This window comes from Carica papaya, chromosome 6 (genome assembly GCF_054855325.1).
Source record: "Carica papaya isolate Zhongbai chromosome 6, ASM5485532v1, whole genome shotgun sequence".
Lineage (NCBI taxonomy): Eukaryota > Viridiplantae > Streptophyta > Magnoliopsida > Brassicales > Caricaceae > Carica > Carica papaya.
In genome coordinates this window covers 16125-37482 of record NC_142314.1, presented here as the reverse complement: position 1 = coordinate 37482, position 21358 = coordinate 16125, and the positions used below count along the sequence as shown (strand labels likewise).

Sequence of the window (21358 nt, the reverse complement as noted above, 5' to 3'; positions counted from 1 at the left end):
CTTTTTATTTTTTGAATGAATGACATTTTCTTCTAAAAATCGTAGTTGTTCTTAACATGAATAAATGACATCTTCTTCTGAAAATCTTAATTATTCCAAATGTAATATTAGAGAAATTTAATTCTGTTACTCAAACAAGTACGAAAATATGCCGATCACGAATGACATATAGTAATGTATAAGCCGTTAAAAGATAATAAATTTATATATATATATGTATATAATAAAATCAATTGATTAACAATTTTCATACAAATATATAGTATCGATCTAACGTATCCTGTAAAGAGTTTAGTATATGAATTTTTCAAATCCTATTTGTTACAAATAACTTGAATTAAACTTCTAAAAACTAACAGTTTTGAATATAGTTGTTGGACTTATGATCTTGGACTCAAATGTACAACCTTTCATAATTGTAGTAAGTTTTTTTATATTTATTTCTTTAAACATTGTTATTATCATTAAACATAATATAATTGGTCAACAAAGAGACTGTCGTTGACTCATAACAATTGCTCCATTGTGCTCACAAATATTTGCAACCACCAATGCCACTCATATCAAACAAACATTACATTTGCAATAAAATTGGATCAACTAGAAAGACAAGGGTATGGGCAATTTGCACTTTAATAACCTTGCAAGCATCAATTACAACAAAGCCATTAGTATCTTATGGAATGTAAATTTTCCTAACTCTAGAGATCAGCAGAGAGAATTCTTCATGATTAATATCCAAAAGAACTGGAGACTCGACTAATACTGTATTTAATGCATATTACATTCCCAACAATCTCAAAACTAAATGACAAGATATGTCTATTAACAACCAATTTTCATTTCCAGAAGAATCAGCACTTCACCCAGGGAAATGAACTCTTTTTTTTTTTTTCTTTTTAACCTTTACGTATTCCAAATCCATAAAGTAAATGCATGGTCCCTCAAGTTGAAAATCAATTACAAGGAATGTCCGGATCGCCTTATCCTTTTCCCATTCTAGCAGTTCTCTACAACTGGTCTGCTGCGTCAGTCTGCACGGGAGCCACTGGGACCTGCTGAAGACTTCTTCCCACCGTACCTCTGTGCATATACCATGTTGTTATCTTCAATGCAATATCAATTATACATGGAGAAAAAGCTTTCAACATATAAATTCTAGGAGCAGTTCTGCCAACAAAAATAGATAAGTTACTTAAGTGCACCTGCTTTCCAATGTTGAACGGAACATATTTGTATTTAATCATGTGTGAGATTTGGCGCCTCATCGTAAGGACAAACAGAACAATCCAGTAACAGAGTAATATAGGCCAAAAGACAGGAACATCAAACATAGAAAAGAATGTCATGACAAATGCTATGCAGAAAGCCTTCGTCATGGAGTACCTGGTACCATAGAACAAGAAAACAAAATATTATTCTCACACATTAACAAAGATTTCTAAAGCAGCAATGTTATAATTCTCAACAAAGGTCATATTCCCAGAATGACAAGAAGATTCTCGAATTAAAATGGAATAAAAGGGCTTTTACACAATTCAATCTAGTTGATTGCACAAATTTTATTTGCAATGGCAAACAAAAGTACTTTAATTGGCCAACCAAATCATACAGATCTTTTCAAGATGGTCTGCAAGTTCAAGGAACTCCAACCATTTAAAAGAGTATGGCGTCCCTGCCTAGAAAATACTTATGATGACATAGATAAAAGCAATAATGTGAAGAAGTAAGTTAATCTTCGATGAAGTTCAGATGAAACTAAGTATAAAAATTTGTATTACCTTCATCGTTAACTACTCTTTCACTATGTGGTTTTCTAGCCCTAATTTTTATGAATGAGAACCTCATAACTCTGGAAATGCAAAGAGAATGGAGGGCACAGTCAAGGTCCTCCAGTGTACTTAGTTTCAACAGTCAGAATATTTCAATTTTTTCAAATTATTTAAGACATTCTAGCAAATATTTGATCATAATTCACAATCTCCTTCTTTCTTCCTGGATAACACAAATGACAAAGAACTTTCAAATTGACATTCCAAAGCATGAAGAACACAGATGAATATAGTTCTCAATATAAAAATACATATAACATGCTTCCATATGTTTGAAATTTCACTACTAATTGCCTAAGCAGCAAAAGATAAACGGGATATTACCAGAACTTAAACTCAGGGAGTCGGCGGATAAATGGCTTGAACTCATCTGAACCTTTTGTCGGCAACAATGGTCCATCAGTAATTTCAATCTCAGGATCAACCAGAGGAGACAAGAATCCAATTAACAAATTCAGTAAGTAAATTCCAAGAGCATAGGAAATAATGTAGAACCCCTGAATATAATAAACCCGAAGACAATAGATAGCTGCTATGACAAGGGTTCCAATCCATCTATAAACTGAATGAGGAGTAGTCTTGTCGAGATAATACTGATACATCCTCCAAGCTTCATGTGCCCTTTGTGATACAGGCGATGCTGCTGCACCCTCACCTCCAAATCCCTCCATTCAGCTTAAGATTGAAAACCCTACAGATCAATGAATTAGCATACAAGTTCATAAAAATGACCAGCAGTTCAAGAGTCTATGTATTTCTCTCATTAAGCTTTTCTATTGAAACAATAGTGATTCCCTCTCCGATCCAGCAATAATAGTCACAGCGAAGATGACATCTGTGTGCTTGATTTCCAACTTTCTAAGCTCAACATACAAAGAAATTAATAATATAAATATAGGAACAACAGCCGCCATGTCTATTACCCACGTTTAACAGGGGAGAAAACTCTAATGCTGAATTTGACCACTGAGAAAACGCCAGTAATCACAATATCATTAACTTATACAGGGTTTTTTTCCCTACACTCTTTCCTTTTTCTTTTCCCAATCCAACAAACCAAAAAACACCAATAATCAGCTTGCTCAAGAGAAATTACTTCATTTCGAGAATCGCAGAACTATCCACGTGACGCAAACCACAAATCCTAAATTAATTGTTAGTCCTAAATTTTCCTCAACTTACCCGTGGCAACCAAAAATTTGGGCCTCGATACATGTAAGGACAAATGTATCTACCCTAAAATCAGATCTATGACCGCATATCCCTAAAAACACAGAGCCTATACTTCAAAAACACAAAATGATCGAACATGGTTTTGAAGCAAAGTCTGTTTCCCGCAACACAAACAGGTAAAAAATTTAATAAATGCAAACAAATTGATAATCGCCATTAATCGCAACCAGAATGATGATGATAAGGGAAGACATGAAAATAAAGAGGAAAATAATCTAGCCAGCCCAAAAAAATAGGAAACAAGTCATTTAAAAAAAACATCTGACCTCGAGAGACTTGTGTACGTTTAGCTTCTGACTTCGCAAGAGATTTGATACGGCGGACGCGGAAAGAGAGCAGACGCAGATCTATATGAGGAAGAGAAATGCACTTTCGTTTTTTTAGAAGTTTTTTGTTTTATTATTTTCCGTTTTACCACGGTGGGAATATAAATGGGTTATTACATGAGCATATACTAACTAGTTCTTCCAAATGCGGTGAGCGCATGCTGAATTTTTTTTAAAAAATTTTAAATAATAAATTAGTAAAAATTTTGGGTCTAATAGAAAGTAATTTATGTAAATAATTTTTATGTATATTTCAAAAAAATAATTTATTAATATTTATTTTTAAAAAACTAAGATATCATGTATTATACCAGTAACATGTACATAATATTAATATCCAAATCATAATAATTATGTAAATGTTTAAATTTTAATTGTATTTTATATTATTAATACATCTATAAAAAAATAATATTTTATTAAATTTAAATATATAACATCATTAATTATTAAAAATAAAATGAAAACGAACGATATATTTGGTGTACACATCTTAATAACTTCATAATTATATGTAATTAAGTCAATCATCTACTTATTTATTTTTTATTTGTTAAAAAAAATTTAGTAAAACAAGTAACAATTATTTAGAGATTATATAAATTAAAAATTTGTGAATTTCTATTATTGTACATCGGTGTAAATGATTAAATATTAATTATAAACAAAATTCTCATAGTTAATATTGAGAATAAATTACATGCATTAGAAATAAAAACATGGTAACATGAGAACATGCCTTAACTTAGAACTTTAGGTTCATTTAGAATCTAACACATGTATAAGATCAATCTAAACAAAGATACAACAAAAGTAACTCAAATATATATAGAAATATAATATGAAAGTTTATAGCAGAATTAGGAGTATATTGAACGAATTTAAAAAAACCTCATTGAGATGTTCTTTTAATTAAATTACAAGTATTCTAAAGAAAAAACTATTTTTGAACAAGTCTCGGTTATGTAACTCCTATAAAAAATCAAATTCTTGATAGTGAAATGGAAAATAAATGATTTGGTCACAATTTTCCACCAATTCCCAAATAACCAAATTCAATTTTCACCTTAAATTGCAACATAAATAAAAGAGAAAGGAATCATGCTCTTTTATAACCATGAATAACTCTGCTTTTTTTTTTTTTTATCATCTTTATCTCTATCCCTATAATTCAAGTTCTATCATTCTTGTACGTGTAATTCATGTCTATCTATCTCTTCTCTCATTTACTAGAAAATTAGAAATTCAACATAGCAAATACTAGTGATGACCTTCTTTGAAAAAAAAAGTAGATGATGACTGATGAGAAAATTAAGAGTTCTATTGACAAAAGGGGAATATAAAAGCTTCATTCGTTTTAGGTTAAAAATTGGGGAGATGTTTACATTTTGGTTAAATAGATCCATGTGGATGCATGTATGATTGATATAACATCCATGTGAATTTAGTTTAGACTGAGTTAATTAATATTGACAATATAGAGGTAATTTGAATATTTGTAAAATTTGAGATTTAATTTTTTTTTAAAAAAATTATTGATACAATTTAAATATTTTTTAAAAATTGATAATAAATTTAAATACTTTAAGTACGCAGATATAACCTTTAAATAAAATTAAAGTAGTTTTGCAGTTTGATCAATAAGTATTTCTTCAACTTCATTAAATAATATAAATGTTGTACTTCTTAACTCAGCATTCATAATTGTTTCGAGTTAGTATATGGTAATTATACATACTAAGTATTTTTTTTTTCTTGAAAAATAATATTTGTTGTTTTAATAGTAAAATGAAAGCAAAATGTTTTTAAAAGACATTGCAATTCGACAATTTAATGTTGTTCCACAATAACAACTTAGGGATAAGGACTGTAAATTCTTTAGGTTTTTAAAACAACAATTAGAGGCAGCATAATACCATCCATTGCAATCATCAATTTTTCTCAATGCGTACCAAGCAATTGAAGAATGTGTACTATTGAAAATAAATTGAAATATCAATTTTAATAAAATATTGAATAATTTACAAAAAAAAAATAATTAAATCCATATGTTCAATTACTTCATGTATCAAGGGTGACGCATTATATAAAATCTAAATAATATTTCAAAAATTTGCAACCATGCTGTCAATTTTGTACGTTGTTTCCACCTTTCTCATATCAATAATATTCTTGCTACAACTCCACGATACTTTATTGAACAAATTTAGTGACAAAAAGAATAACTAACTAAATAAATAAGCACAAATTTTCAAGAATGCTCTTGCTATTTCAAACCTAATCTTAATGTTAAGGTTTCAGCAATTTCGACCTCACATAGAAATGAGACGCACCTCATGCCATTGAAAATTACTTGCCAATTTAAGAATAATAAATAAACACAATGTAATCTTAATTAGATATTTTAATTTTACTGAGATGAATTTCACACCTAAATAATTTTTTATTTTAATTCACTAAAATAAAAATGAACTATTGATCAATCAACTGGGTCGCCGTTTGTATAGGTTAAAGTAGTTGGTTTTATGGATCAATGCTCAACAAATACGGTTCCGTTTTTGGCAATACAACCAGCTTGTTCAAGCGCTGATTCAAAGAAGCCGCTTCCGCGGATGGTGAAATCTATGCAGGGCCGTGCAAATTGAATGATTATGTCTCTCAAGGTAAGCAAACTTTTGGGTCGATGTAAATCGTCAACCAGAAAGCTGATACTACAATTGTTTTCTGCCAAATTCTTCATGGCTTGCTTCAGGGAATCAGTTTTCTTGTTGGTAATCGGTGAGTCCATTCTTGGAAGGAACATGTTGCCTGCAAGTAAACCGTCACTCTCTTCTTTGATTGCAGCTGCAGGCTCTATGTGAATAAATTCCTCCGCGGTTATACTCCTATGAGTTACAACCGTTGTTTATATTTATGTATTGAGTAACTGAGGAATGTACAAATTTTTGTTTAAAAAGAATTTCTTACTTTCTCTTGTTAAAGAGATCATCCATCTCCACGACAAGGTAGACATCGTTTTTCCTTACGCAACCAAGAAGCCTCCGAGTATTGCTCAAAGTTGATAGAGTTTCTGCAAGGCTTGTGTCCGCGTACACAAGAGAGACATTTTCTTCGTACTCACATCTGAATGACAAGAAGAAACAAGAGATATCATCCAAAATTCAGAGAATAAATCAATTTTCAATTATACAAGATGCATCAGTACCGAAACTCTGTCAAAGCCTTGTCTGCAATGTTGTCGAACTACTCTAGTCCATTTGATTGAAGCAGTAATTGGATCACTACATTCTACCCGGAGTTTATAAATTAATTTTACCGGTAAACAGTTTATATGTATTAAACTAATGGTGTTTTGGGAAATGTATAGCTGCAAGAAATACCTGAATAACGAAACCGATAACCTGAGAGTCAGGCCTCTCTATAACAGGCACAACTTGTATGTAATACCCGCACATTGTAGCCGGTGATTCGAAAGCAAAAGCAAAACATGGAAGAAAGTATCATCCAAACGTATAGGAAAAAAAGGATTTCAGAGGAATAATTTTGCTAGTTCCCCAACCTATCATCCATATTAAGCCACACAACCATGATTAACAGTCTAGGTAAACCAACTTCTTGTACAAAAATGGATAAAGAAAAAAGAGGAGAGTACCATGGTTTGGCCTATTTGAGGATTCCGTCCAAGAATGGTGAAGAAAGATCCTTCCCACTTCTCATCGTTGCTATTCCCTTCAGTTTCGACATCACCTTTCTCATATTCCTGTAAAGGAAAAGAAGCTATATGTATATTTACTTGCTTTTTAAAAAAAAAAAAAACAAAAGAACCAGCGAGGAGCAAAGGACCTAAAAAGTCTCAATTGGGAAACGAATGGTTATTAAGGAGAAAAATTACCTCGATAGACCATAAAAACATGCTAGCAAAGTCTATGACACCAATATAACGATTTAGAAACCTCTCCGGGGCAGTGACAGGATCCAAGATGGGAGCCCCAAAAATATTCTTCTCATGCAACAGCTGAATTGCATCTCTCACAAAATCCCCTGTTTTCAATTCCAGAACTTGAAAAAGAAAAAACAAAATCAACAAAATTGATCAACGTGCGCATCAAAAACTGAACCAGATATAGACTGAAGAAGAAGAAGAAGAAAAGTGGGAGACCAGGTGAGCTTGTGAGGCCAGGGATTTAAGAGACGGGTATGCGATCAAGGAAGGCTTGAAGGGCACTGTCTGAGTCTTTGGCCTTGTGGGATTGATCGGGATCACTCATGGGGTCTTTGTACTTCATCCTGCCACCTTCTCGCTCCTTAATTATCACCTCTTCTACGTGCCTTAAATCCAGCTGTGCTTATTGGATCGTTACAAGTACCCCTCTCTCTCTCTCTCTCTCTCTCCCACTTCCCTGCTATAATTCTCTTCTTGGTTGGAGTTCTTGTTATTTTTAATGATTATTAGTTAATGTATGGTAATAATAATATAATATAAAATAAAAATAATAAAAAAATTTATATTTAAATAATTATATATTAATATATATTAAGAACATATTTTTATTTAAATAATAAATTAATATGATCATATTTTTAATTAAATTATTAATTTATTTTTAAATAATATATAAAAAATAAATAAATTATTTATAATATAATTATATTTATATTTAAATAAATAATTATTATAAATTAAAATTTTATATTTAATAAAATAAATAATAAATTATGAGAATAAAAATAAAAATAAAATTTTATATTTAATAAAATAAATAATAAATAATAAATTATGAGAATAAAAATAAAAATAAATATATTATATTAGAGTAAAAAAATAATAATATGTCAGTCATATACTACCGATTCAGTAGTTTTAAAATTTATCTTAAATTTATCGGCATATACCTTTTATTACTATTAAAAATTAAAATAAATATGATTTTTTCACACTCATGAAATATCATACATTAAAATCTTATCATTTATTACGATCCAAATAGAGTATTAATCGTCTGTATCGAACACATAAAGAAAAATGAATATCCTCGTAATATTTTTAAGAAAAAATAACGATTATCTTTTTTTAAATAAAAAATATTAAAAGGTTAGTTCTAACTTTTTATTTCAGTAAACTTTTTTATATATTAATAAATTAATTTGTAGCTAATTATTTTATATTTAATTTTTTTTAAATTTTTGTATTATTTTATTTTATAAATTTAATTTTTATCGAATTTTTTAAATTCTTTTTACTTTCAAAACTTATTCATATTAACTTATGTCTATTAATTTTTATTAATATTGCTAATATATTTATCATATATCATATAATATTATTTAATTAAATAGTTACTCAGTTTATATATTATACGATAATTAATAAATTAAAAATAATTTAATTAAAATTAAAATTTATTTAATATTAAAAATACATTAATGCAAAGTTAGTCAGAAATATATTGATGTTATTTCAAGATTAATAACTTCAAATTAAGCTACTCTGATTATTTTAATTTTTTTCAAATTGAAAAGTTATACAATCTCTGTATTCTCTTTCTTTTGAAACATGTAAATTATTTAATTTTTGAATATGTTAGGAGATTAATAAACTACGTCTGGAGAGTTATTTATCATATTTGTATAAGAAATTTATGAAAAAATGAAGTATTGAATGTGTTGTTGAATTTTGATGATTCTCTGTACGGGAAAAACTTTAAATATCATTTGAAAAGTATAGTAGAGACTGGTATAAAATTTATGATAAGTGAAAAAACTGATGAGATTGAAGCAGAAGAAAAATCAAAACATGTGTAACTAATTAGGGGAGAAGGTGGTTTAATGAATGAACGTTTAGTGTTTGTTAAAATTATTAGAATAAAAGATTAGCTTGAGAATATGACTGTCCTTCTTACACAATATAGTAGGTTCCAATTGTGATCTTTCTAGCGACACAGTCAACTTGAATCCTACATATTCAATGAAATTGTATATATCCTTTTCTCATCTTATGTTTGAAAGTAATGGATGTAAAGGAAAAAAACAGAATTTGCAGATTCTAGGAGGATTGACCATATGTCACTAAGCCATTTATTTATCATACAAAAACAAAAAAATCTCCAAAAATATGACTTTGGTTGCTCATAGCATGTAGATTCATCCTCTACTCTCCTAAAAATAAGTTTTCGAACCTTATTGGGATATTCTTGCTTCTCTATCTATCAGCCTTTATAAGCTCCACTTCAACATGGAAGTGAAAGACCGTCTAATTTACATATGCACTAACAAAGCCTTTATAAGCTTACTTCTTCCAGGAGAAAATTAATGCTGCAGATTTTTCTGTTTATTTCCATGGAATCTCCAGCATCTGTCTGGGAACTGCATTCCAGCTTTTATAATGCTCTATCAATCCTCTCTCTCGAACAGATTGAGAGAATTACTAGGTGTGAGATCCCTTTATATAATAGTTCCATCTTCTATTGTCGCCTTCTCCACTATAACAGTTATTCCAGATCGAATGTAGAAACCCTCCTCTGGCCTATCTGACTCTTGAACACCCTGAAAAACGTAGAGTAGATAATGCTCCGAACCTGAACAATTTATGTACAAATGTAATGCAGACTTTAATGCTTACATCTTTATTCATGATAACCACGTTTTTTCCTATCTTAGCATTCTTGTCAATTATGCAGTTCCTTCAAAGAAAACAATAAGACCATCATCAGTGCTTGAGATACTAATATGTCATTGAATTAATTTTTTTTTCTTCTTTTTAATTACTTGATTTTCGTGTCCCGTCCAATCCCCATCGGCACCTTTCCTTCTGCTAGGAGAGCTGCAATTTCAGATTCAGTCTGGTAGTAGTCTGCACCCAGCATCAACGTATCCTGTGAAAGAGATACATATCGAGAAGAATGCGTTAGTGACATTCTTATGCTTAGATGAGAGTTAAAAGAGCTTCTCTTCGTTTGAAGAGTAGAAATTGGAGATATGAGAATTTACCTGAAGCTCAACACCGTAATCTAAGCGTGATCTTTCGCCTACTATGGAATGTTGGACAGTACATTCCCTCAAGAAACATCCATGTGAGATTATGGCATCTACAATCTGAAAAGGGCAACAAAAGCATGAGAAACAAGAAAAACTCAATGATGACGCAATTTTAATCCTGAATAAGTCAGCACACCTTGCATTTTTCGATTTTGGTTGGTGGTAAAAAGCGAGGAGATGTATAGAAGGGCGTTTGAGGGTCATAAAATTCAAACCTTGGAATCTGCGGAAAACAGGCATATTGAAGATGTTATCATTCAGCTAAAAAAGATGCATCATCAATGAAGAATTAAAGATCAGAATTCTTTAGATACTAATTTGCTTGGGTGTTAAACAAATACTTGAAATGCCAAAGAAACTGAAACTGAAGTGCCTTTATTTCTCTTAAGCTCTCTTGGAAGAAATCAACAATTTTTATGTATTTCAATCATGAGGCAATGGAAATTCTATTAGATGATGCTAAAAATTGATCTTCTCAAAAATTGTGGCTACGCTGTTCTCCTTGTGCATCATTTCACCTTTTAACATATCTACTGCAGAATCGATATACGGCATGATGAATTAATCCAAAAGCCTAAGTTGATTGAAGAAGTAGTCCCATTTTTCTAAAATTCATATTACAATACAGTGCTATATGCACAAAGCTCCCTAGATTAAGATCGAACCCAAAAGTTTTTGATAAAAATTGCTCAACTTTAATACTTTTGACTGGGGGAACTGAAGGTATAAGAAAAGCAAAAGTGTTGCTTGAACACTAAAAGTAAAAGCAACCTCTTCTGTTAGGGCGAGATTTGCTTCATAGAAAGACTTTATTGTCCCAATGTCGTCCCAATAGTCTCTAAAAATATAAGCCTGTGAAAAGAAGAAAATTCAATGATAAGGTATTTATATCTTAGACAACAAAAATTGAACAAAAATGCATTTCAACTTGTAGATTTGTCTTACTTGCACGTTGTGCTCCATTACAGCGGCAGGGATTATTTCCGATCCGAAGTCATTCGCAGTGGGATACCTCCACGTGAGGAGTTTCAATAGAATATCCGTCTTAAACAAGTAGACTCCCATTGATGCAATATATGGGGATTTCATGGCTTCTTGAGGAGGCAAACCAAGAAGAGAAGTATCCGTTTGCTGCAAAGCATCACAAATTTATTCATAACTGGAAAAAATCTCATGTCCATCCTGGAAGAAGTCTCATGTCCTAGGTTGTTACCATTGCTCGCAGGTCGGCATCTCTTGGTTTTTCAGAAAACTGGACAATGCGACCTCTGTTGTCCATCTTAACCAATCCATAATCTGATGCACGGCTGAAAATTATGCAGTCAACTTTAGATTGAAAGAGTGATAACTAGAAAGCAGGAATATTTCCGTTCCTTTTTTTTTTTCTAAAGTACTAGCACTCCCATGGTACCATATAGTGAGTAAGGCAGAGCATTATATGATAATTAGAAATAAAGATTAGCAAAGAAGATAATCCTTCAAGAACAAGACAATTGGAAAAACGGCAATCTCAAGAAATGAAGAGATGGAACAGACCTATCTCCAACTGCTGCACAAGAAATTGTGATATCAGCATTTCTGTCAACATGGTACTGCAATTGCATTGCCAAACAAAATTTTAGAATTATTGTTAGGGAGCATGAATTAAATTGGGAAGACATTTGCTTACCTGCACAAAGTTCATATAATCCATTCTGTAGAGATGATCCCCGGACAGAATTAGTATATTCTCAATGTTCCGATTCTTAGCATCCTACAAGAATCAATGAAATTAATAAATTTCACTAGACAGTCGAAGTGCATGAGCTGTTAGACATTCTCTTCATTCAATTAGTAGTTGTTTACAGATGACAGATCAAAGTGTCTTACGCACATGACTTAACTTCTCTTAAATTTATACCTCAAACACCCATATGAATTGTCTCACAGCATCTGCAGTCCCTTGAAACCACTTCTTTCCAGCTTCTCCCGGTGTTTGTGTAGCAGCCAAAACCTGTTAATTATCAAGTGTGTCAGTGATTCATCAAATGATCAAGGCATTATAACAAAACTATCTGCTTGGTAAACAAATCCCTTAGGTTCTGGTTGGCAGGGTGGAGAAGAAGGAAGTCTGACTTATTTGTGGAATTAGTACCATTTTGTACCAGATCATTTGTTGATCTTCTGTGCACCAACTAAATCAAACACCTTGATTCATCTAAAGATTTCCTTACCTCCACAAATCCATCACCAAAGTTGATACCATTTCCAAAGTATGTCCGTGCTAGATGGCGATTAAGTGAAGCAGAATTGAATTGGGTCAGCACAAAAATTTTGTTTATGCCGCTATTGATACAGTTGCTCATCGGAATATCTATAAGCCTATAACATCCTCCCACTGGAACCTGCAGATCTTACTATGTCAATGCATGAGCAACATGTACATCTAAGAAGAAGAAAAGTACTGCTATTGATGTCAAAAAGCATACACAAAAATAGTTAATAATCTAAATTCTTTAATCAAGTAATAGTTCTTACAGCTGGTGTTGCTGCCCTTCGGGTAAGAGGAAACAGATGAGTCCCAGCTCCACCTCCTAATATAATTGAGGCCACATTTTTTGGATCTGCTTTCGGTCTCTCGAAAATTGCTGGTTGGTGTACAGTCTAAAAATAAGATTTCATTTCAACAATAAGATTCGAAAGTATACATCAAATACTCCCAAAAAAAAAAACATATATAATCTATAAATATCCTCAGAAAATGGAAAATGGTGCAGTCGGTCAGCTTACAAGAGTCTCTCTGGCGCCATTTTGTGATGTTAGAACGGCATATGCGATACTGGGCTTCATGTTGTTTGCTCTCTTCTCGGCTCTTAAGCTTTTCGCAAGCTGACTAACCAGAACATTGTTGTTTAAGCTTCCTCTGATTTTCTGCCCCCAAAATCCATAATTCCCATTGTTGAAATCATTTTTGCCTACTTTTGGTAAATGGGCATTGACTTGTAACGCACAGCAGCAAGAATTCATCGTGTGATTGCCTTAGGTCTATCTCCAAAAAACAATGATGAACCAAGGAGGAAGACGATTATGATAAAGTAACACTCAAATAGAACTTACGAAAAATCCTGATAAAAGTTCAGTTCTAACCTTAAGGAACCAAGTAAAGTGTGGATCACTCAAACAATCGAAATGACAGATGGTATCGTGTCCATTTTCAAAGTTACGTAATATAATATGCAAAGACCAACGCAAAATGTATAAACTGAGACAAAGTATCCCAAGACTTCCTAAGGACACTTTTCTTAAGCACATAGATTATCAAATTTACTTAATAACCAAACCATTGCTATGCTGTAAGGGATCATGGAAACAGAACAGGACGCCGAAGTTGGGAATCACCAATACTATATGTAGGAGATTATAGAAGTGATAAAGAAAAGTTTAGATGACTGAAAATGGAAGTAATGATAAAAAAAAAAGGGAGAGAGGAAAATGCGTGAATGATGGTGGATCTTGTCACTACCTTTATTGGCCTGTGAGCTCTCACGAGAAGATCAAGAAAGGGAGAGAGTGAAATGCGTGAATGATGGCGAAGCTCGTCCCGACCTTTATTGGCCTGTGCGCCCTCACGAGAAATCCTGCAGTCTTGGTATATGTAATTTTCTTTAATATAATTACACTGCATGTATACAATAAGGAAGTAAAAAAAAAAAAATCACCGTGAAACCATCGTCACCACCTTCCTATCTTAAAGGTGCTACGAGTATGTATTAGCGAGTCAACCTTTTTATTTATAGACCAAGTTTGTAGGCTCCTCCTCTCTGCATGCCCAGAAGACAGACTCCATTACCAGCCAGACACTTGGCCGTTTAACTCATATTTTACAAGCTGTTAAACGGGACAAAAAGGCCCGTTAGATTTGGTAAATTGAGAATTTTCACGTGTATCTTTTCTTTTCATTTTCGTCAATTTTCTTGGAATAGGTTTAAAATTACTTCAAATTTTTTAAAAATAATTTTATATATTTAATTTAATTTTCTTATAACTCATATCTACAATGATTTGATTAGATGATAACCAGTGCAAGTGGTTAATAAAAGATAAAAGAGGATTAGGCATTGGAAAGGAATGAACTATGGTGTGTGTCGGATAAAATACAAGCTCAGCAAAAGACTCCAAGTACATGATGGCGTGCCCCATGTTTTTTGAAGACATGGAGAAACATTCTGAGCCGAACATGTGTCATGAAACAGCGTGAGAATGGGTGTGTCAGTATTAATTATACTGAGTAAATCACTTGAAGTGGGCCCGTCATTTATGTGCGTAAATAGCAGCCGTTGAGTTGAAGGCCCATAAAAATCAGGCCACTATGGGTGAATGATAGAGGCACAAACCAAGTGGAAAACAACAAAACAATATGACAAATTTTCACGTGCCCTACTAGTAAATCATCAACTCCGCTGAAGGAAAAATTATAGATTGATACTATCGATTTGATATTTTAAAATTTGATGTATAATGTAAATAAAATACATTTGTACTAATTACAAAATATTCATATAAATCTTCTAATGACTAAAAAAGAAAAGATGTCCAAGGAAATATCAGCGCTACTTAATTTTGACTGACGTGGGCAATGATCTAATATTTTTTCACATGTCGGGGGCAATGTTACATACAAATATGTGATTTACAATTTTAATGTTTATATTAATAAATTAAAAATGTAAAAAATTAATAATTTTACTTCTCTTCTAATCGAGTTTACTTTGAAATTTTGAACAAAATTGTTGAATCGAGTTTACAGGAAAAGGTGATTTTTTTGGTGTCATTATTGGTGAGGGTCTATGAAAAATTATTGGACCTTTCTATTTCTGACATCTATAAGAATTAGGAGATTATTATTTTTTACTATTAATTTATTTTTTTATGTGTCATATCTTTTTATAATTTTTTTTAATAAATTTTTTTTTCTAAAAAAATAAATTATTAACAAATTTAAAAAAGTACACAATAAAACTAAAATAAATGTATAAAATCCCTAATAATAGTGAATCTTGGCAAATAACTTATGTGATTCATTAGGGTAATTCTTGATCCCTGTTTTTTCAATATTGAATTGTTAGTAGGTTCTTTAGAAAGCCTAATTGTTCGAAGAGTGAGACGTGTATTTTGCGTGGTTGAGAAAGTGAAATTCTTTTTAAAGTTTCATATTTTATTGCAAGTTGGAGGCCAAATTGTGTTATCCTTCTAGAAATTTTGTGTTACGTGTTTTAGGAGGGAGGAGTCCAACAGTCGCCTCTTCCTGCACTATAATGTGGATTGGGTGAGGAAGACGAAAAATAATAAATTAGTGATTTAATATGAATTTAGTATTAGATCATTTGTTGAAATTCTAAATAGTTTATGTGTTATGTCGGATTCTTTATAATGACTACTGTAATAATAATAATTAACCAAAATAATATTTATAGTTATAGAATTGATTTAAAATAAAGACAAGCGAGTAGATAAGGTAGTTGCATTTTGTCTCTTATTTGGAGCATTTGCTGCTTATATTTTCTTGTGTTTGCAAATGACAAAATTGGAAACTTATTTATTGCTTAAATTGTGACAAAAATAACAATTTTCTTGTTACCAAGAATGAGAAAACATATTTCTTCTTTATCTAACTATTTATTTCTTGAGTGTTGTTCTTTGCCTTTTTAAAAAGTATGTTCTTTGTTCCATCAATTGCTCTATTTGTGTTTCATTTGATGAGTGCATTAGAGTAAAAAATATATTTTGATTGTTAGTCATCATGTTATAAATGGTTATGGGTTGACCCATGCTGTTTTAGTTAGAAAATTAGGATTTGGTGGGTGGAGGGTGCTCCGATTGGTTAGTTAAGAGCTTTTAAGTGAACGAGAGAGTTGCAATTCATGCAAACATAAAATAAAGAGATCATTTAGAATATTATTATAGGAAAGAAGGAAAATTATTGATTAGATCAAATTCATTTTCTCAAGATATCCTCTCCCATTTCGTAAGTTTTATTTCTCTTTAATAAAGTTCTTCACAAAAAAAAAACGAAGAATGATAAATATAATAATATAATTTTTCAGCCTATATTTAATTTTTTTAATAATTTTGATGTATTAATTCATGAGAATATGTTAATTCTAATAAATAGAATTATTTCTTACGTCTGCAAGGATTTATAACTATCTTTTCTTTTTTTGTCTGTATTATCAAGTAATTTCTTTTCGAGATGATAAAAGTCTGGACAGTATAAATAATTAATAATATAATATTTTAAAGAAAGTAGTAGAATCTCAAGTAGTTTATTTAAAAAATAAGAATTTGTAGGTATAAATAGTATAGTCGAATTTTAAAAAAGAGTTCGTATTCTCTTTTATTTTAATTGTTATTAATTGTTATTTGATTTCACAAACTCACTTGCATTATATATATATAATCACTGAGTAAACATGTCGCTATTTATTGTTTGTAATATTATATTTAAGAATCAATGTTAATATATTGCATAAATTAATTGGTAAAGATTTTCACATAAGAAAATATTTTTCTCTTAGTGGTAACACATAAAAGAAAAAGTTAAAATTTTGTTCTAAAAGCTTCAGAACTTTTAAAACACATTTCAACTCTCCATTAGTCGTTTTATCTAATTGATGTGGGTTGATATGTTCATAAATGTGATCAGTTGATAGTAAATTTCCTTCTTCAAAATCGTTTTCAATTCCCAAAATGCCTTGGACTTCATTCATGATGTTGTCATTTTCTCCATGATTGTAATCTTGTTTGGCATTGCAGGATGTATGAGTTGCATTTAATTAATTAATTACTCTAGTACCCATATGCCACTGAAAATGCAAAAGCAAGAAGAATATTGCACATTGGCAGCTTTGAACTCCAATTTTCGCTCTGTATAAATTTTCTTCTTTGAAAGAGAATTGTTTCATTTATATTTTTCGTTTATGTATATAGACCGTATATATAATACAATATTGCATGGGTAAAAAGTTCATAAGCTTTTTCATAAATCCCATTTTCTCCATTTGTCATAGCTTTAAAGCTCTTCTTTTTTCTTGTTCATTTTTGTTCCATCATGAGCAAATACTTTGTTATGTGAATATGATGAGCAGGAAAAAATATAAACTGTTAGCAGGAAAAAAGAATAATTGAAATTTAAAATCATATTTTATTTTTTGAAATTACATAAATATAAAATTTTACTTTTATAATTTTAGTTTTTGTTCAATTGTTTTATTTGTTTATCAACAAAGATAATTAATTTTATTTTAATAAAAATGAAAGTATTAAATTTTTATTTTTATTTTGATAGTCATAATGATATAATTTGAATCAATCAATTCAATCAAATTTGTGTAGCTAGTATGTGAAAATAATTAATTATTATTTAATTATGGATCCAAAAATTCTTCCAATATCATTTGCAAAACTTAAAATTACTTTTGAAATTTGTTAAAAAAGTTTACATTTTTCTATTAAAAGTTGGAAGTCTTCATTATATATGCGTGTGTGTGTGTGTGTGTCTTGCAAAACTATTTCAGTTGTTGGAAACTTGTATTAAGTCTCGTATGAGATAATTGTTATGGGAGGAAATTATTTCAGAACAAATAAAAAAGGTAACATCAGATGTTATCAGCAAATCCAAAACAAAACAGATATATTATAATTTTGATGCAATTCTACAGTATCAAAATAAGAAGAAACCTTTTAAAATCATAAAATGAAAATAAATAAGTTACAATACTGTAAAATCCTTTCGGAGACCGAAATGCAAAACTATTTATTTGCTTTTTATTATTTTATTTTATATGGTGTTAAGTGAGAGAGTTTTTATTTTACCATTTAATACAAATAATTTATTATTTAAAGTAATAATTTAGTATAAAACAAATAGTTTCTAAAAATTTTTCTTATTATTTGCGTCAAGTACCGTTTATTTGCTGCAAGTAGTTGAGGGAGAACATCAGCTTGGATTTACCTCTTATGGTTGCTTATTTTGTACACACGAGGAGAGTTGAAGGAAGTTTGAGTTTTCTTTGCCTTTAAGGCTAAAATGACAGGGAGTTGATGTGGATAAAAAATTAAACATGTATTTCTCATTGCACGAGTGGATGACATATCATTTTTCTTTTCAGATGTTTCTTTTCTCACTTCACGCTGATTTTGATTGAGTACATAGAAATGATTGAAGCGACTAACAAGTAAGAAGGAGATGATCCTCTTGATCTTGCATCAAGTGAATAACTTTTTCATATATGGCCCCAATTCCTCTTACTTCCTAGTTTGATTCCTATGCTTGTTCAAACAAAATACTAGAAATTAATGCTTCCATTTTAAAATAAACACCACACTTGGTTTTTTTTTTCTTTTCTATATTTTGTTCATTTTTATTTATCACGGATTTAGCCTAGTTCAAAGAATTAGGATTCATATAATAAGACAAAAGTTAATATTTAGTAGTTTTAATTTTTTATTAACATCTTATAGGAGTTGTCTTATATAAAACAATAGAAGTCTAATAATGAAAAACAAATAAGAAAATAATTTTAAAATAAAAAGCTTTTTATAGGAGATACAGGTGCAACTAATTTCCATATTGTTTATTTTTTTAATAGTTTTTCCACTTTAATTTTTTTAAAAGTTTAATTATTTTTGATATTTTTATTATTTTATTTGAATAGGACAAACACTTTTCAATTTTAAAAAAATAAGAATTAATACCCTCGTTATAACTAGATATTAAACTCATCATTTTTTTGTTATAAATGAGAATTGATACCACAAGAGTTAAAGGCTCGTGGTCAAATTTTGTTCTAATTTAGTTTATCTTTAAAGTCTCATTGTCTTATATTAATATCTTTGTTGTACTTAATAGTGGTTATTTTAACTTAACTTTGTAGTTTATTAAAATAATCATAAATAAGAAATCAAAATAATTTTGTTGGTTTCATATAAAATTGGAGACTACTTGTGCTATGTTCTATTTTGCCAATAGTAATAGATTAAAAACTCTAGTTGTTCTGCTTAGTGCTAAACTAGGAAATGTAATAGATTTTAGCACTAGGAGCCTTATGTTTACCAACATAGAGAATTAATGAACGATCTTAGTTAATGGATGGAAGCTTCCTCATTCACAAATCTCTTCAGTAAAAGAGTGTATGATTCTAACAATTTATGTAACTGCAAAAAGACAGACGTTTATTAATGTAAAAAAATTATTTACCATACAATTTATAGTTGAAAGAGTTTAATAGAAAAGAAATATCTTTACAAAACCTTCATACTTAGAAAATTTTTTTGTCATAATCAGCAAACTTTTTTTTTTTTCTAATTAAGCATTTAGTGTTTGATCATCCATTTCGTCATTGGTTATAAAAATTTGCAATTGCAAAAGGCGAATTTGGTTGCTATGGGAAAGAGACAAATGTAGATTAATATATTAAAATTATTATGAAATTGATCAAGATATCTTAATTTATGAAAAAATCAGTTTTTTTTTTTAAATACTATACCGTTAATATAATTTTATCTTTTATAATATACAAACGAGAAATTTTTAAGAATTACGCAGTTATAACCAGATTTTATTTGAAGGTTAAGTGTAATCTATATAATTGTGTATATATATACACATATATAATTGTGTTGAAAATTTAATTTTAGAATGTACAAAGATTATGTATAATTAAAATTTTTATGTGTATTTTAAAACCAAATTTATACTTGCATAGATTTATGGATTTTTGAAAGTATTATTGATAGCACAAATATAAAATAAAAAAATATAAAACTGAATAAAACATATTTTTAATGTTATATTGTAGATCTATATATTATATTATTATTATAATATGTACATGCATATATATAAAGTTGAATTGGAAGTTTTACATTCGTTAACAAGAAAATATGCATTCATGTATTTATCCAAAATGCCCATGGGCCATCAAAATTTTAAATTAGTGTAGCTTAAAACGAAATTAATTATTAGAAAAAAATTAATGCATAAATCATAGTTTAAAAGTGTTATTGATAAAAATATATAAAAATAATACTACAAAAATAATAATAACGTATATAAATTTAACATTATAATATAAACTGTAATTAGCTGAATTAGTTACTGATTGATTAGTTGTAATTAATGGGTAATTAAACTGGTTACCCTCATACGTACGAATACTGTAAATGTAATTAATGTAAAACAGCTCTCATTTTTTTCTTTTTCTCAGACTCCACGTTTGCTTTAGTCTCTAAATTTTTCTTTCCGGTTCTCAGAACTCAAACCAGATCATAAGGGATTTCTATAAGTTTGTTTCAAGTTTTTCAAAGTGGTATCATAGCAATATATTTCATAAGTTCTCATCTTATCAATTCTGCAGCTGCTGCTACACATCAATGCTCATGCATACATACAACTACTGTATTTGTCTTTTAATAATATAGGCATTAGGATAATATAGAGGAGGAAGAGAGGAAGTAAAGATAACGGTACTTATGAGGGGAGTATTTAGTAATGCTTTAGCTTTTTACTAGTAATGCATTTGTATGTATATTTACAGTCGTAGTTATTGAAGAGAGAAAAGAAGATAAAGAGAAGGAAAGAAAATAATTATTTTATTTCAAAAAAAAGTGAAGTCACATCAAGCATTGAAGAGTGTACAGAGAAAAAGTGAAGTCACCGTCAAGTAGTGAATGGTGTGTATATGTATATATATATATATACATAGAGACCTGCACAAGCCTTGAAATGCTCAGTCTCTGTTTTAAAACACCAATTCATATTTCACAGGTCAGACGTCTCTTTCTTTCTCTTGTCTAAAACTGCAATAAACCTTTTTTTTTTTGGCATATATGTATATATTTTTTAAAACACCAATACATCTGACGATTTTTCCTGGCATCTGGGGAAAAGGAAGA

The 21358-nt window shown here is 30.0% G+C and overlaps 2 protein-coding genes and 1 long non-coding RNA gene across 8 annotated transcripts; all 3 read right to left on the bottom strand.

The window, feature by feature from the left end:
• Positions 1–617: 617 nt before the first annotated feature.
• On the bottom strand, positions 618–3471 carry LOC110813801 (protein RER1A-like). The gene is made up of 4 exons (XM_022041059.2): positions 3332–3471; positions 2157–2523; positions 1206–1386; positions 618–1083 (listed from the first exon to the last, which is right to left on the bottom strand). The coding sequence occupies exons 2-4, from the start codon at positions 2501–2503 to the stop codon at positions 1030–1032; spliced, it is 582 nt and encodes a 193-aa protein (XP_021896751.1). The 5' UTR covers positions 2504–2523; positions 3332–3471; the 3' UTR covers positions 618–1029.
• A 2306-nt stretch (positions 3472–5777) lies between these two features.
• LOC110813786 (uncharacterized) lies at positions 5778–7805 on the bottom strand. Of its 6 annotated transcripts, none has more exons than XR_015812774.1 (6): positions 7284–7804; positions 7044–7151; positions 6772–6950; positions 6597–6672; positions 6359–6514; positions 5778–6276 (listed from the first exon to the last, which is right to left on the bottom strand). It is a non-coding gene; the product is annotated as an uncharacterized LOC110813786 (long non-coding RNA). The 6 variants fall into 6 exon arrangements; XR_002539528.2 differs by having other exon boundaries at positions 6597–6679; positions 7284–7803; XR_015812773.1 differs by having other exon boundaries at positions 6359–6679; positions 7284–7450; positions 7551–7803.
• A 1638-nt stretch (positions 7806–9443) lies between these two features.
• Positions 9444–13919, bottom strand: LOC110813815 (glucose-1-phosphate adenylyltransferase large subunit 1-like). Its single transcript, XM_022041078.2, has 14 exons — positions 13196–13919; positions 12944–13069; positions 12640–12810; positions 12327–12419; positions 12096–12179; positions 11963–12018; positions 11640–11733; positions 11372–11557; positions 11198–11278; positions 10563–10649; positions 10379–10483; positions 10157–10263; positions 10011–10071; positions 9444–9934 (listed from the first exon to the last, which is right to left on the bottom strand). The coding sequence occupies exons 1-14, from the start codon at positions 13430–13432 to the stop codon at positions 9833–9835; spliced, it is 1590 nt and encodes a 529-aa protein (XP_021896770.1). The 5' UTR covers positions 13433–13919; the 3' UTR covers positions 9444–9832.
• Positions 13920–21358: the final 7439 nt, after the last annotated feature.